The sequence below is a fragment of the Mustelus asterias genome, chromosome 5, assembly GCF_964213995.1.
Source record: "Mustelus asterias chromosome 5, sMusAst1.hap1.1, whole genome shotgun sequence".
NCBI classification, from domain to species: Eukaryota; Metazoa; Chordata; class Chondrichthyes; order Carcharhiniformes; family Triakidae; genus Mustelus; species Mustelus asterias.
In genome coordinates, this window is record NC_135805.1 from 119,214,682 (window position 1) to 119,231,749 (window position 17,068).

The 17,068-nt window shown below is 44.5% G+C and overlaps 1 protein-coding gene across 1 annotated transcript in view; it reads left to right on the top strand.

The window, feature by feature from the left end:
- csmd1b (CUB and Sushi multiple domains 1b) overlaps window positions 1-17,068 on the top strand; it is a 2,043,836-nt gene that overhangs the window by 1,400,748 nt on the left and 626,020 nt on the right. Inside the window, exon 14 of the mRNA XM_078213588.1 lies at window positions 6,091-6,203. Coding sequence (XP_078069714.1) covers window positions 6,091-6,203 — 113 coding nt within the window. The remainder of the gene's footprint in view (window positions 1-6,090; window positions 6,204-17,068) is intronic.

Consider the following 17,068-nt stretch of genomic DNA (forward strand, 5'->3'; position numbering starts at 1 on the left):
GGAAGTCCGAACAATACAGTTCTAAGACCAAAATCAGACTCCACAACAGTAATGTAAAGTCAGTCTTGCTGTATGGATCTGGATGTTGGAGGGTAATGAGGACAGACATGGCCAAGGTCAATGCATTTCATTACAATTGCCCACTGCAACACCCACTGACCAAGTAAGATTTCCAGTGTGGACCTGTTCAAGATGACTGGCTGCCACAGCGTAATGCTTGAGATTAAGAGATGCTAGATAGAGTGGCTCAGACATGTGCTAAGGGTGTCCCAAGAGCGAATAAAAAGTTTGCTCCAAGGTGGACATCAGCCGGAACACCTAAATAGGGCAGGCCAAAAAATGCATGATGTCAGACTCTCGCAGCTGAACTGGAAGAGTTGGGACATACATGAGGCAAGGCACAAATCACAGCATGAGGCAGGGTCCAATGGAGTAACACTGTTCTGGTCTCATGTCCCACACATGACCAGGAGGATAACTAACTAAGCTCCTATAAACAACTGTGTCATAATGAATCTGTTTGTATGTTGATTGAGGAATAAATATTGGCCCGGACATCAGGGACACTTTTCCTGCTCCTCTTTGAAATGGTGCCGTGGGAACCTTTGCACCCATCTGGGAGAGCAGACAGGGCTTTGTTTAATGCCTGACCCAAAAGATAGCAGCTGCTTCAATGCAGCACTCCATCAACACTATACGGAATTACCAGTCTCAATTTCAAAGTCTTTGGAGTGAGACACTAGAGCATTTATAAAGCCAAGGATGCCATGTGAATCTTGTAAGTCCTTGTAACTTGTCCTGCTGCCTTGATAGATTGTGTGAGTAAGCCCTCAGGTCTTCCTATTCCCTGCATGCACTTTCACACTTAGTTTTTATTGCCTCTTTTCATTCTTTCAACCAAAGTTAATAACTTCACTCTTGACTGCATTAAACTTCATCTGCCATGTGTCTACCAATTTCAGCAATTTGTCTATGGCACATTTAATTTCCTCTTTGACCCTGAGATGTGTTTCTGACCACATAACTGCACCATCAGTAAGATTGCCCCAGTAACGTTGTCTGTCTCCGTCCTGTCTCAGCTCATCTGCTCCTGGGACTTTCATGCATACTCTTGAGATTTGACTATTCCAATGGCCATCCTCTGTTGTTCTCCCCTCCTTACACTTGAGGTCATCCAAAACTGTTGCCTCTGTCATTGCTAATGCCAAGCCCTGTCCACACAATATCATCATCATTTGTGCTCAGTGACCTACATTGTCTCTCGGTCAAGCAACAAGTCATTAAATTTCTATTCTTTCCCCTTCCTACCTTTGTCATTTCCCCACATCCCTCATTCATCCAATTCTGGCCTCTTTAATTGCACATTCTCAATTTTAATCGCTCCATCACTGATGGCTATGTCTTTTACTGCTGATGTTCTTGGCTCTGTAATCCACCCACACCCCCCTCAGACTCACCAATTGTCTTTCCTCCTTTAAGATGCTCCTTAAAACCTCCCTCTTTGGCCATTGTCATATGCACCTTGGTGTCAAATTATGCTTTATAATACTCCTGTAAAGTGCCTTGGAGTGTCTTATTATGTTAACAATGTTATGTAAATACAAGTTGTTGTGTTTGCCTGAAGTCCATTATCATCCTCTGTATTGTTAACTGTGTTTCTGAGTTTTTGCAGACTTTAAATTATGTTCCTTATCCTCTGCATAACCAAGTCTTGATCATTTATTTATATCAAAAAGAGCAGTAATCCGAATCTGGATCTATGGAAGTCAAAGCTTGGAAGAGAAATCATGAGTGTAGTTGCTTCCCCAGTTTCTGAGCTGCTTAATTTCCACTCCCCCTTTAACCTGCCTCCTTGAACATGCATGTTTTTTCCCCCTTTCAAAATGCACCAAACAATTCATCAATCGCAGAAAGATGGATAAAATGATAACGCCCATTTTTGGCATCTGGCTATAACTATCGTTCGATATATGCAGCATGGGCCATTAATATTAAGAGCAGCAACAATTTAATGCAGTGTTAGTTTGTGTGTGGCCTATAGGTGATTATTAAACAAACCTGAGAGTGCAATTTAACCTTAACATTGTGCAATATTGTTTATTTGTTGGGAAAGTATCTCATGAGCTATTTATAACACCGTGCGGATGGCAAAGCTGGATTTGGTGGCTGCCTCATTAATATGTAGTGTACATTGCACCATATGTATAGGGTGACAGGGGGAAGATTGAATACTTGGAATCCAGATTGCCAGAAAATCTTTTGGGTTTTGTTTATGTATTTCAACCACCTGTTCTGTGCACGAGTGAAAGACTGCGTCCGCACTCACATTGTTTCATTGTTGGGGAGTTATATAACGGAGGGAAGGACGAAGGGGAGGAGGCGAGGGGATGATCTCATTAATTGACTGCAGACACAGTGCTCTCCTCCCTCCCCGAGCAGCAGCGGCCAGTGACATAGTTTTGTACTTCACCTCTGCTCGCTGACCCTGTTATATTTGTTTGGTGTCCTGAGGCCACATTGCTCAAACAGAGAGAAAGAGGCAAGCCAACCATTTAGCCAGGTGAAGGGACGTGCTGCTGCTGACCAGAGAGAGGGGGAAGGAAGGAGAAAAAGCCACTGAGGGTACACAATATATATTACAAAGAAATCCCACCTTTCCGCCCATATCAGCAAACATCTCCCCCCTCTCATTGGGATCAGAGGACAAAAGTGGTGTGATGGTAGGGGAGCCAACAACTGCCAAGAATTTGTCTCAGATGTAGGGAGACTCTCTTGTGCTACTTTGATCCCATTCCAACTTTTCCTCTCTCACCTCCTTTCCTTCCCATCCCCCTCCTCCTCTTCCAGTACCTTGGGTGGCACGGTGGCACAATGGTTAGCACTGCTGCCTTGGAACTCCAGGGACCCAGGTTCGATTCCGGCCTTGGGTGACAGACTGTGTCGAGCTTGCACGTTCTCCCCGTAAATGCGTGGGTTTCCTCCAGGTGATCCGGTTTCCTCCCGCATTCCAAAGATGTGCATATTAGGTGGATTGGCCATGCTAAAATTGCCCCTTAGTGTCCCAAGATGTGTAGGTTAAATGGATTAGCCATGGTAAATATGTAGGGTTACAGGGATGGGGGAGAGGGCCTGGGTAAAAGACTCTGTCAAAGTTGGTATAGACCCGATAGGCCAAATGGCCTCTACTGTACTATAGGGATTCTATGATTCTATACCTCACCTTCTGTCTCTCTCTCTCTCTCTCTCCCTCTCTCTTTCTATCTCTCATTCTCTTTCCCTCTCCCTCTCTCTCTACTCCCATCATGACATGGGTTGATAAGCGGCAAGTCACATTTGTGCCACACAAGTGCCAGACCATCTCCAAAATGACCATCTCCAAAAAGAGAGAATCTAGCAATTGCCCTTTGACATTCAATGGCATTATCATCGCTGAATCTGCCACGATCAACATCCTGGGATTACCATTGACCAGACACTAAACTAGACTAACCATATAAATACTGTAGTTGCAACAGCAGTTCAGAGGCTTGGAAATTAGTCTCCGGACACTTCAAAGACTGTCCATAAACTACAAGGCACAAGTAAGCAGTGTGATGTAATACTCTTCACTTGTCTGGATGAGTGCAGCTCAAGATGCTTGACACTATCCTGGACAAAGCAGCCTGCTTGATTGGCACCCCATCCACAAATATTCAGTCCCTCCAGCACTGACGCAGTGTGTACCATCTACAAGATGCACTGCAGGAGCTTACCAAGGCTCCTGAGCCAGCACCTTTTAAACCCATGATCATTGCTATCTAGCAGTATAAGGGCAGCAGATACATGAGGACATCACCACCTGGAAGTTGCGCTCCAAACTACTCAACATCTTGACTTGGAAATATATTGTTTCTTCACTGTCACTGGGTCAAAACCCTGGAATTTCCTCCCTCACAGCACTGTGGGTGTACCTATGCATACAGGCTGCAGCAGTTGAAGAAGGCAGCTCAGCACCACCTTCTCATGAGCAATTAGGGTTGGACAATGAATGCTCGCCAAGTCAGCGAAACTCACACCCCATGGATGAGTTTTTAAACAGTTTACGTTTGTCTGATTCCTTTCTACTTCTCTGAGGCTCAGCCTCTCCTTCTCTCTTTCTACCTTCCCTCACATTTAATAAAAGCCACTGTGCTCACGCTTCACCGACGTGGAATGGAACACCAGCAGCAATAACAGCAGAGGATGGTTAGGACATATGTTGGATGGCCGGAGAGTGGTGCAGGTCACTCTGAATCAGCTCTCACTGCTCAGTTTGGACAGCAACAAGAATTTTATTTATGACCATGAACCCGACCGCCCTATTGCACTGGCCACTGTCTTTGTGCATCCCCCTCTTCCAGACCCTGCTGGAGAATACCACTGCTCACTTCCCTCCAGTCTGACAAACAACTGTTCACTGCTACTTTCTGCTTTCTTATCCCTTAAGGCAAATTTCTTATCCGCACAGTCACTTCCCCTTCAATCCTATCGACTTAAATTTTCATATCAAGTCTAATATATGGTACCTTATCTGCCTTTTGAAAATCAATATACACAACATCAACCAGATTATCAATCCAATTGAAAATGACCTGTGGAAGAATTGGACTGAATGATAAGAATACCCTTATCTCATATCATGCTTACGTTTTAATGTGCCAAAGCTAAATACTTGTGGCATCCCGAAATAGACTATAAACCAAGTATTTAAGGCTGAAGTAGCACCATGAATTATAATCATATTAGTAATCAGAAGCAACTCACCAATGCTAATGAGGAGCTTGAGCTGAATTATTAACTACTAATTCGTATTTGAAAACTGAATGATAAATATATTCAACCATATCTTTTTGAAGCCTGGTAGAGGGCAGATGATGCTCACTTTGAGCAGGATCTTACCATCTTAGGTTTTAAATGCAGGTGGGAGCCATTTCCGGGCCAAACCTTAAATTATTTTTTGAAGGTCGCCCACCTGCGGAGGTGGTATATTCTTAGAGGTGGCCTATTGAGAGTCCGCCTCTGAGAGCCCTGTCCAATTAAGGGCAGTGAGTGGACTGCGCAGGCAGAAGGGCCAGTGAGAAGGCCGGAAGCTTTCGGGTACTGGCACTCCCACTGGCAAATTTGGAAGCTTCAGCTATAGGTGGGAATTACCAGAGCACCTCAAGATGGACACACCCTCTATACACTTCTGAATGTTTCAGGATAAAGTGTGGCCACAGCTGCTAGGCCACATTGTGAATGGAGAGCTCCTTTATAGAGTGGCTTTGCAGTTGCTGCTGTAACACCCGGACAGCTGTGCTTCCAGGGACCTGAAATTAAAGGAGGCCTTCCCAACCACTTGGCCTGCCATCCCCGGGGCACCTGCCTGGTTTTGGCCTCAATTCCAGGCCCACTCGCTGCTTGTGAGACCCCCAAAATGGGACTTAATTGATAATTAGTTACCAGCCTCTCGGAGGTGGGACCTTATTGGGTAGATGGCATGACAATGACCTTCAGAGATTGTCCTGCCTCCAAAGTCATTTTGACCTGGTTTATAAGATTCTGCCCTTCATTCCTCTGTTCACCACTGTATAACTTCCAAAAACAATTACTCGTAGAATGGTTTTAGCGTAGAAGGAGGCCATCCAGATTGTCGTATCGCCAAGTATAATTTCAGTTAAAGTGGAAGCTTGCAATTAAATGAAGGGCGATATCCTTTATTTTTGAAATGTACAGAGAAGAAAGTGAAAATCTCATTCCAAATTCAAGAGCATTAGAGCTAAAAATAAAAGATTCATACATTGGACCACTGAGTTATTGATGTACCTCCTACAATTCGGAAAATGTGCCCCAATTGATAAAGCAAGGTAGACTTTATATTTTATATAAATTTGAACAAAAGTTCATACTCTGTGAATTGTTAAATGTTTGAATAGTTTCTGAATGTTTTTTTATAATGATTCTCTTTTTGAAATTGGCTATATATAAAGTGACAGGTTACGTTTTCAAGCAAACTTAATGCTGTGCAATTCTGTTAAGTTCGCCATAATATTTATTTTTCTCTGCTAATTGCTTGCATTTTTCTCATTTTAGGCTTACTGGTTCAAGTGTCCCTGACTTGATTGTTAGCATGAGCAATCAAATGTGGCTGCATTTACAGTCTGATGAAACCATTGGATCATTGGGATTTAAGGCTGCATATCAAGGTATGTGTCTTTGCAAATTGGTTTTTCTTTCACCAGTAACTGTCAGGCGGAGCATGTTTTAATACTGGGATCAATCACATTAATTATCCTCTAATCAACTGTTTGCAAATCAGTAACCCACCTTGGTGGTGTATTCGTGCAGTAGCTACAAGAAACCAATTTGGTTTGTCAATGATATGGATGAAGAAACCGAATGTGTGGGAGTTAAATTTGCTGATAATATCAAGCAAAGTAGGAAAGTAAGTTGTCAAGAGGAGAAAGAAAGTCTGCAAAGGCAGGTTAAATGAGTGTGCAAAAATTTGTTAGATGGAGTGTAACATGGGTCAATGTGAACTTCACTTTGGCAAGAAGAAGAGAAAAGCAGTGAACAATTTAAATGGAAAAACATTGTAGAACTCGGTGGTACAGAAAGATTGGATGGGAGTCCAGTGAGGGGGAGGGGGTTGGTCAGGGCTATAGTTACTCAGAAGCTAGTTAAAACTAACATTAAAACAAAAACAGAGTTAATGGCCTCCAGTTCTACCAGCGAGTCCATCATGGCTGGTCCCTGTTGGTGGGAACGAGCTGTGCTTGTCACCGGAGAGGACTTCTCCCAGTGAGGCCACAGAGGCAAGTGAGCCCGGATGATAACGTCCCTAGTTCATTAATTCAATTCAAAATACATTTTAAAATATTTTAAATAAATTATTCAGCCTCCTGCCTGAAATGGACTCAAGGCTGTTCGCGCTGAATATCTGGTGCTGGTAAGATTGCGAGAGACGAGAAATCGGGCATGAACCTGATTTCTCAGCTCCTGCGTGATTTTACCAGCTCGCCCCACCCATTGGCTGGCAGGACGCAGTGGTAAGCTTGCCCCTTAGGAACTTTATGCTAAGTAACAAACCTCCTGACACACCAAAGCCTATTCGCAATCTACAAGGCACAAGTCAGGAGTGTGATGGAATACGCTCCATTTGCCTGAATGAGTGCAGCTCCAACAACACTCGAGAAGCTTGACACCATCCAGGACAAAGCAGCCCACTTGATTGGCACCACGTCCACAAACATTCACTCCCTACACCACCGACAAACAGTGGCAGCAGAGTGTACTATCTACAAGATGAACTGCAGGCACTCTCTTTTGGCAGCATCTTGCAAACCCACAACCACTACCATCTCGGAGGACAAGGGCAGCAGATATCTGGGGTCACCACCACCTGGAAGTTCTCCTCAAAGGCACTCACAATCCTGATTTGGAACTATGTCACTGTTCCTTCACTGTTGCTGCATCAAAATCCTGGAACTCGCTCCCGGACAGCACTGTGAGTCGACCTACAACATCTGCACTGCAGAATTTCAAGAAAGCAGCTCAACACCACCTTCTCAAGGGTACTTAGGGATGGGCAATGAATGCTGGCCTAGTCAGCAAAACTTGCATCCCTTGAATTATTAAAAAAGGTCAGGGTATCTGGCATGAAAGGTCCAGTTACACTTTCCCTGCAAAGTAGAATGTAATCTTGATTCTCTTCTGTGTTTCTCAGAATCACAGAATTGTTATGGTGCAGAAAGAAGCCCTTAGCCCATTGTGCCTGCATCAGCTCTCTAAACGAGCATCATAACTTTGTTCTCATTCCCCATCTTTTCCTGTACTCTTGCACACTGTTTCTATTCCAATAACCATCTAATGCCCTTGAATGCCTCTATTAAACCTGCCTACACCACATTTCCAGGCAGCCCTTTCAGATCTGTACCACTTGTGTGCAAAAAACTTTCCTCACATCGCATTTGCTCCTTTTGCGAATTATTTTAAATCTATATCCTTGCCTTTCTCTCATCCAGCAGAACATTCCTTGAGCTGAAGTCATATCAAATAAACTCTCTTTGCACAGCCTATTAGCCTGACTCTCAATTTCTTCACAGGAAGATCAATTAAATTTGATAGGGGGCTGACCACTCCACTGCACTCAAACATAACCAGAGCAACAGGAACTTTTCTCTGCTTTCATTCCCCACCCAGGAGTTCCTGGTACCTGCTACCCAGTTTGTCTAATGACCATACATGTCCATGTGGCACGTAAGAAAATAGGCAGTATCTGGGGTTTCTAAGCAGACAGTTGTAGTAATGTAAATTTTTATCTGTGCCAATGCCAGCAGTCTGATAACTGAACTAAGTTGGTCTGCAATACTCTGTAGACCTGTTGATTCACCATACAGCATGTTTGAAGAGAGGTACCACTGTGGTAAACATCAGGGTTTTACCTGTTCAGGTTGTAGCAATAACACTACACAGTCTTGTGCATCCCTTAGGCCTGAGTCCTCCAGGTACTTTCTATGCCCTCTGAGCTTGGGTAAGTGCAGTATTCCTTTTTGGCAAAGTGTGTGCATTCCATTATCAGGAAAGCATGAATTCCATCAGTGTGGGACTCTTATAATTTTGTTTTTTTAGACTGTTAAATATGGTGACTTTATGATGACTGTGTTTTATGCTTAAAAAGTAGACAAGCGGTAGATTAATTTTGTAAATTATGAGATGGTCATGAATTCAGCATGAAAGAACATTTTGATCGGGGTTCAGCTTTAATCTACATAGGGCCCTGTCATTGCAATAGACCTCAAGAAATATAATGCTCGCAACTAGTCCCAACTGGCACATTTTATCTTTGCAGTAAGTGTGCATGAATTTATAAGACTGTTCCTACCACCACATTAAACCACATTTGTCTAATTCACATTGAGAGTGACATTATTATTTCCAGCCTCAAGCCAATATGTAAGAGAAGTGGCAGAATTTTATCTGAGGTCATGGACTTTCATTAGCAGCACTTGAATGTTAGATGCCCGAAGACACAGCCACAAATCACTTATATAACGGTGAAAAAAATTTGCAGACAAGAAAAAGATATGCAATTGACTCTGAACCTCACATGAAGAGGTTTAGACCTAAGATGATTAGTTCTGATATCATTTGATATTTAATTAAGTGTAAATGAAATCAATTAATAGCTTGCAGTGAAATAATGCAACTAAACAGTTCATTATGTCCCTGATTCATTTAGATCCTTGATTAAAGTTATGGATAGCAGGAAGTAGAAATGCTTGGGACACAATTAATTAAATTAAGTTTTGGGTCAGTGCCAGTTTTTTTTGGTTGTCTGTTCTAAAATTAACTAGTTGTTCCAAAGTTTGATACTTAATGATAAAATCCTTTGATTTCAGACTGCATATTCTCCTATTGCTGGTGTGCTTCATTCTCAATCTTAATCACCATAGTCAATTCACATCTTAAATTATTCTTCCTCCTCTTACTCTCAAAGCTCACTTTAATCCCAGCTGCTTTCATGCCTTTGGCAGTTCCTTTTCATTTGTGTTCTCACTTCAACAGTCATACTTCATAGGTTCAGTCATGAGAACATTCCAAGACAACATAAGAAACTCAGCTACCTTCGCTGATGCTGAGAATGATCAGGCAAATTGATTGCATAGTGCTCCAAGGAACTGCTTGCTTTGAGGTGAAGACATGTGGAGGAAGCAAGGATTAGATCTGGAAAAGGAGAAGGAAATTTAACAGCTGGAAAGATGATGGCAGGAAAGACACGGGGACAAACAAATGGATGTCAGAGGCACTGTGTACGTGAGCTAAGGAATAGAAAGAGATGGGGGAACACCTGTTAAAGTGGCTAAGGTGTGGGGAATGCTTCAGGAATTGATATCTTAGATGTATAAGGATGGAAGATTATAGGACACACAGGAATGGGCAGAAGGGGAAATCTTGAAATTGAAATGATCGGGATTTTAGATGCTTTCTTATTCCTAATTCTAGACCTTATTGCGATGCCACTGTTGGGAAATGCAGCAGTTTCCAAGATAGTGGTGAGCTGCCGCCTTGAACTGCAACAGATCATGTGGTGCAAGTACACGCACACTGCTGTTAGGGAGGGAATTGCAGGATTTTGACCCAGTGACAGTGAAGGAACGGTGATATATTTCCAAGTCAGGATAGTGAATGGCTTGGAGGGGAACTTCCTGCTCAAAGTGTTCCTATATATTTGCTGCCCTTCCCAGATGTAATGGTTGTGAGTTTGTGCAAAGGAGGCTTGGTGAGTTCCTGCAATGCATCTTATAGATAGTACACACTACTGCTACTGTGTGTCGGTGGTAGAGGGAGTGAATATTTGTGGATGAAGTGCCAAAGAAGTGGGCTGCTTTTTCCTGGATGGTGCAAAGTAGCTGGAATGTTATTGGAACCGCACTCACCTGAGCAAGTGGAGTCTTGTGCTTGTAGATAGTGAGGACAGGCTTTGGGGAGTTAGAGCTGAGTTACTTGTGTGTGTGTGTCCCGCCCCCCCCCCCCCCCCCCGCCCCCCCCGGATGGCAGTTGTCATGCACAGATGTTAATTGTCACTTGTCTACCAAAGCCTGAATATTATCCATGACTTGCTGCATTTGAACATGGATGGCTTCAGTATCTGAGGGTTCACAAATGGTGTTGAACTTTGAGCAATAATTAGTGAACAACCTACTTCTGACCTTAGGATGAATTGAAGGTCATTAATGAAGCAGCTGAAGATCATTGGGCCTCGGAAACAATCCTGAATAACTTCTGCAGTGATGTCCTGGAACTGAAATAATTAACCTCCAATAACCGCAGGCATCTTCCTTTGTGCCAAACATACTCCAACCAGTGGAGAGTTTTCTCCCACTGATTCCATTGACATCAGTTTTGCTAGGACTCCTTGATGCCACACTCGGTCAAATGCTGTCTTCATATTGAGGACAGTAATTCTCACCTCATCTCTGGAACTCAGCTCTTTTGCCTGTGTTTGAAACAAGATTATAATGAGGTCAGGAGCTTAGAGACCCTGTTGGAACCTGAATTGAGCATCAGTAAGCAGGCTATTGCAAAGTAAGTGCCGATCGATAGCATTGTTGATGACCCCTTTTATCACTTGACTGATGATTGAGAATAGAGTAATGGGATGGTGATAGACTGGATTAGATTTGTTCTGCTTACAGGGCATACCTGGGCAATATTCCACATTACAGGGTAGGTGTCATTGTTCTAACTGTACTGGCTAGAGGCATGGCACGTTCTGGAGCACAACTCCTCAGTACAATAGCCGGAGTCAGGGCCTATAGACTTTAAAGTATCCACTGCCTTCAATAGTTTCTTCATATCACATGAAGTGAATTGAATTGACTATAGCCTGACATCTGTGAAGTACGAGATGATGGATGATCCACTTGGTTCTGGTTGAAGATTGTTACACATCATTTAGCCTTATCTTTTACACTGATATTCTGGGCTTCCTCCATCATTGAGGATGGGTAAATTTGTGGAGTCTCCTCCTCAAGTGAGTTGCTTAATTGTCCAACGCCATTCTGACATCCAGAGCATTATTGACTGTTGAACTCTTGGACCCGGATTTTCGTGAATGAGTTGGGTAGTTCAAGTCCCCAAACCTTTTGGTTTGACATACCCACTTTTCAGAAAAAGCCCCAGATGTAACAATCTTTATTGCTATTGCAGAAGCCTTCTATCCCTGGAAGTAGAGTGTAGGTAACTACAGGGGAGGCTGAGTGCCAAGGAGCACTGGTTAATCCCTGGATATTAGGCTCTCTGGTCCCCACCCAACCATCATGACCCTTCAGCCCCTCCATTCCAAAATATGTCAATGCGTGCACCCAACTTGTGCATCTTTAATCTTGATATACCCATACCACAAACACAGTATCCACTCTGGGGAGACCTCAGGAGCCATGTAGAGATGAAATAAGATCTAAGGATGACACGGTGGCACAATGGTTAGCACTGCTGTTCACGGCACCAGGGACCCATGTTCGATTCCCGGCTTGGGTTGCTCTCTGTGTGGAGTTTGCATGTTCTCCCTATGTCAGCGTGGGTTTCCTCTGGGTGCTCCGGTTTCCTCCCACGATCTGAAAGACATGTTGGTTCGGTGCATTCACCCAAACATGTGCTGGAGTGTGGCGACTAGGGGAATTTTACAGTAATTTCATTGCAGTGTTAATATAAGCCTTACTTGTGACTAATAAATAAACTTTACTTTAATAAAGATTTCACCATGCAGATTAAATAGTAATAGAAATATGCCCATGAAAGTCCATTGCACTTTTTTTGAAATCTCTAGTGCTTAATTTCTTATAAAAACAAAGAAACTTGTATTCATACCCCATGTCAAAGACAGCTAATCCTTTAATAGCCTCTAAACTGTAAATAAAACATGAACTCTGACTCTCCCTACTCAGGTAATTTCAAATCAGCCAAGAATTCATTAAGACCTTGGGGAAGTGTCAACAAACACTTAGTGAAAGGGTGATCTGCCCAAGGGTCATAAAATTCTGAAAACCAAAGTATTTCACTCTGGGTTTTTTGGGCGAACTACCCCATGCAATCTTCCCACACTCTGTCAATTTTTCTGGCAGGGGGAGGTGGAGGCGGGGTTTGTGGAGCCAAGCCTAAACTCAACGGGGCATAGCCCAGCCATGCCCCCACCCACTTGGTGACATCAATGGCTTCTGATCCCCTCCCGATATGGGCATCACGTCTGATCCCAGTTGCATGGGTCGAGCAGTGATTCTTGTCAGCGAGAGGTCTTGCCGATGAGGGGGAAATGTACAGGAGGCCGGAAATGTTCCCACTTTCAGAAAATACAAGAGCGTTGGGTTCTTTTCCTGAATATAGAAGACTACAAGAGAAGTTTTACTTTACCAACTTATTTGTAAGTTTATAATAAAACTATTTAACATGCAATCCATTTAAAATGGATAAGTACATTGCAATGGTAATTACTATAAAAGATTTTTTTAAAAGGGTATGATTTTCCTGGCCCGCTGTGCTGCTCCAGTAGCACAGCAAACCAGGAAATGTTATGGGGAGGGAAAAAAGGGATGCCGGTCACCCGTTGGTGATCTTCCTGGTCCATTTTTTAAAATGATGTCAGCAGCCTTGCACTGGAGAACAGTGTGAGGCTGATTACCATAAGTAGAAGCTGCTCAGATCTCTTTCGCGAGTCCGGGACTCAATTGTTCAGGCTCACCAAGGTTTGTGCCCCCGCCGGTGGAGGCCGACACCAATGGGGATCACGTTTGGTCCCCAGCAGCGGGGACCAGGCGTGATGGCCTTACTGGTGGGACTAGAGGCCATTGAGGCCCCCAAGGAGATCGGGGGGGGGAGTGTGGGGGGGAGGGGAGTGGGGGGGGAGGGGAGTGGGGGTGGGGGGGGAGTACGGGGGGTGAGTGCGGGGTGGGGGGGGTGAGTGCGGGGTGGGGGGTGAGTGCGGGCGGGGGGCGAGTGCGGGGCGGGGGGGCGAGTGCGGGGCGGGGGGGCGAGTGCGGGGCGGGGGGGCGAGTGCGGGGCGGGGGGGCGAGTGGGGGCGGGGGGCGGAGTGCGGGGCGGGGGGCGAGTGCGGGGTGGGGGGAGTGCGAGGTGGGGGGGGAGTGCGGGGCGGGGGGGCGAGTGCGGGGCGGGGGGCGAGTGCGGGTGGGGGCGAGTGCGGGGTGGGGGGCGAGTGCGGGGTGGGGGGCGAGTGCGGGTGGGGGCGAGTGCGGGGTGGGGGGGGAGTGCGGGGTGGGGGGCGAGTGCGGGGTGGGGGGGGAGTGCGGGGTGGGGGGGGGAGTGCGGGGTGGGGGGGGAGTGCGGGGTGGGGGCGAGTGCGGGGTGGGGGGGAGTGCGGGGTGGGGGGGGAGTGGGGGGGAGTGCGGGGTGGGGGGGGAGTGCGGGGTGGGGGGGGAGTGCGGGGTGGGGGGGAGTGCGGGGTGGGGGGGAGTGCGGGGTGGGGGGGAGTGCGGGGTGGGGGGGAGCAGGGGGTAGAGTGTGGGGGGGAAGGGAGAGTGTGGGGGGGAGAGAGAGTGTGGGGGGGGAAGGGAGAGTGTGGGGGGGTGGTGAGTGGGGGGTGAGTGTGTGGGGGGGAGGTGTGGGGGAGGGTGAGTGTGGTGGGGGGGAGGGGCAGGGGGTGCCCCTTGTGCAGTGCCAGCCCGGCATTGGCACTGCTCAGTGAGCACCAGGCAATGCCAGTATACTGGGAAATTGACAAATGCTAAACCCCTCTGCATTCTGTTGCCAGCCCCTTAGGTCAGATTAGCACCCCCCGCCGCCCCACTTCCCGGTATAAATCCCCTGAAGGATTCTATGATGCACAGAGTGTTGTATATTCATTCACTACGCTCGCCAAAAATCGGATGGAAAAGACTCCCGTACCCCTGCCTGTTGGGCACTTAGTTTTTTGTGTGGGTGTGTGTGGGGGGGGGGGGGGGGGGGCGGGGGGGGGGGGGGGGGGGACCGCCCATAGTTTGAATACAGAATTAAATAAAACTTTTAAAATACATTGCTACAGCTGATATCTGTCATGGATACCATCAATATTCAAAGTACATTACGTGAATTCCCGTGGAATCAGTTGTGGAGCAATTGCATACAAAAGCTGTCTGCTTCATGATATCTAACCCCTCGACAACTGGAGAAATATTGAGGAGGTACCCAGCACCCTGCTACAATATTTCTGATTTTCTGAAAGGAAAACTGAGCCACGCAGCATGAATATGTGTTCACTTTCTCAATTACAAAGTCGAGGTCCTCACTGCATTTAAATTCTCCCTATTTATTCTTGTATTTCCTTTGCACCTGAACTGCCAACTTGACTAATTTCCTTTCTCCACGATCACTGTGATGTTTTTATTCTTGACTTCGATGGCATTTCCTGATTCAATGTAAAAGTGTATCAAACTCCCAACTTCCATTTATGAAAAACACTCCTTGAAGTCCAGTGATTGATTAACTAAGTGTACCAATGTGTGGCAGTTCCTGGAGAAACAATTTTAAATGAAAGCAAATAATAGTCAAGCCTCATGAAAAGCTTTAGAAGTGACAACTTTGATATTGGCTGCAGGAATAAGCTTAAACTTCAATTGATCCAGAGATTTTTAAAAAACCGTCTCTAGTTAATATCACGAGATGGGACATGAAGCTTGTCAGAGTTCAATCTCATGATAACAATAACAAATAAGTGTTAATATGCTGCACAATGTTGGGGATGGTCCTGTGATAAATCATTATTGATTTCAGTGTAATAGCTTTATGATTATGGTTTTGCTGACCAGAGTTCTCCCTTATTAAGTGTCAGAAGAACTATCAGATTTATCTTTGAGATGTTCAGCCAACTGTGAACCCACAATAAGTAGTCATGGACTGATCTCCGTTGTAGAAAAGTTGAAAGCATTTTATTCTCATCATAGAATCATATTCAGCTGATTATAACATTTATTTCCCTATTTCAGGAATATTGTGGACTTGTAGATATTGTCAGTTTGCTTAATACACAGGGGTAGCTTTAGGGGTAGATTTTATTTTTTATCAGCTGGTTATTAAGCATTATATGCGTAGATCTGACTGATTTTCTTTCCATTTACTCTGATATAAGAGTAATCTTCCATGTTCTGTTGCAAACCTTGCTGCCAGATTTTTATTTGCATGCTCCAATCAGTCGATTTTGAACATTCAGGTGATAAGGACAAAAACCTGCCCCCTAGTTAGGTATGAAGACAGATATTCAAGGACGAAGTTCAGCCCTTAGTCTGTGATGAGTAGAGTGTTCTCAACTGGGGTGGAAGTAAAAGTTTTACAATTGGTCTTTCTACCTCTGAGCTTGCCTCACCACTCCTGATTGTTGTTTAGTGGTTGTGCCAGAAAACGCAGATACGGACAGATATTAAATGAGAACAGAATCAGATTCATTTCCTAGCAAGGGTCACCATTTGATAACGAGGAGTTATTCTAAGGCAACCCTCTGCCCAAGAAAATGCCAATCAATTGTTATGACCAGATGAGGAGAAGTGAGTTGACTCCCTTTCTATTCAGCCTTCTCGGTTGGACGCAGCAAAGGTTTCAAAAAATTATTTTGCCTGTAAATATATTTTCTAATTCTAAATGTATTTATTTGTTAATAAGGTTTGCTTGAATCTTAGATCAGTAACTTTAAATCTAAGAAAAAATAATAAAGGTGCTATGACATACATAGATTTCTAAAGAAGAATGTCAGAGTTGAATAAAAAGTTAAAAGTGAATAAAATTAATGACTTTGCTTGTCCTTGTCAGGTTGATTGTTGAATGTTGTGGCCATTTGAAGTTAATTGGTTTCGTGTAGAATTCTGGAGTTGACTTTGTTCAGGTCTGCATTCTGTTGAAGACACTCTTTTAGCTTCCAGAGAGAATGAGAGATGGATCTTCCTTGTTCTTTTCCAATCATGTTTTGGATGGCTGTCACGTTTCTATCTCCTCCTGCTTGTTCTTTTTCATGCTACTTTTCAGAACCAGTTTGTAAAACTCCTCTCTCTATATTCCCAGAAGGAAAGTTGATTTGCGTGTCTTCCATTCTTTGTTGTTGATCAAGTAATCCCTTTTTCCAATCTTTACATCTCCAAAACCTTGGACACATTTCAAGATGTAAATCATCAGGAGATGGGGGTTATTTTGTCTTCCACTAGGGTTTTGAATGCCTGCTGAGTATCTGATCAAATTTCAGCACTTTGCATCTTTCATACCTTTCTTTCAGGCATGTTCCTGTTTGAAGTGGACATTGACACCCTCCAGGTGTGAAATTTATTGTACCAGGTCTGCAGTGCAATTCAAGTAGACTTTCCAGAGAAGTGGTTAACTTCAAGTATGAGATCAGTGGATTTGTGGCAGCCATTGTTTGATCAATGTCTTTCCTTATTTTTTTAAAAAACAAGTCATCTTTGAACAGTGCAATATATCTGCAGTCAGCTGACGGAAGTTGTAAGTAGCTCTCTCTCAATCACAACTGCCTGTTATTGTAATGCAATGTGATGTCTGGAGTCAGAAATAAAGATGGTCACTTGACTGGGACAACAGA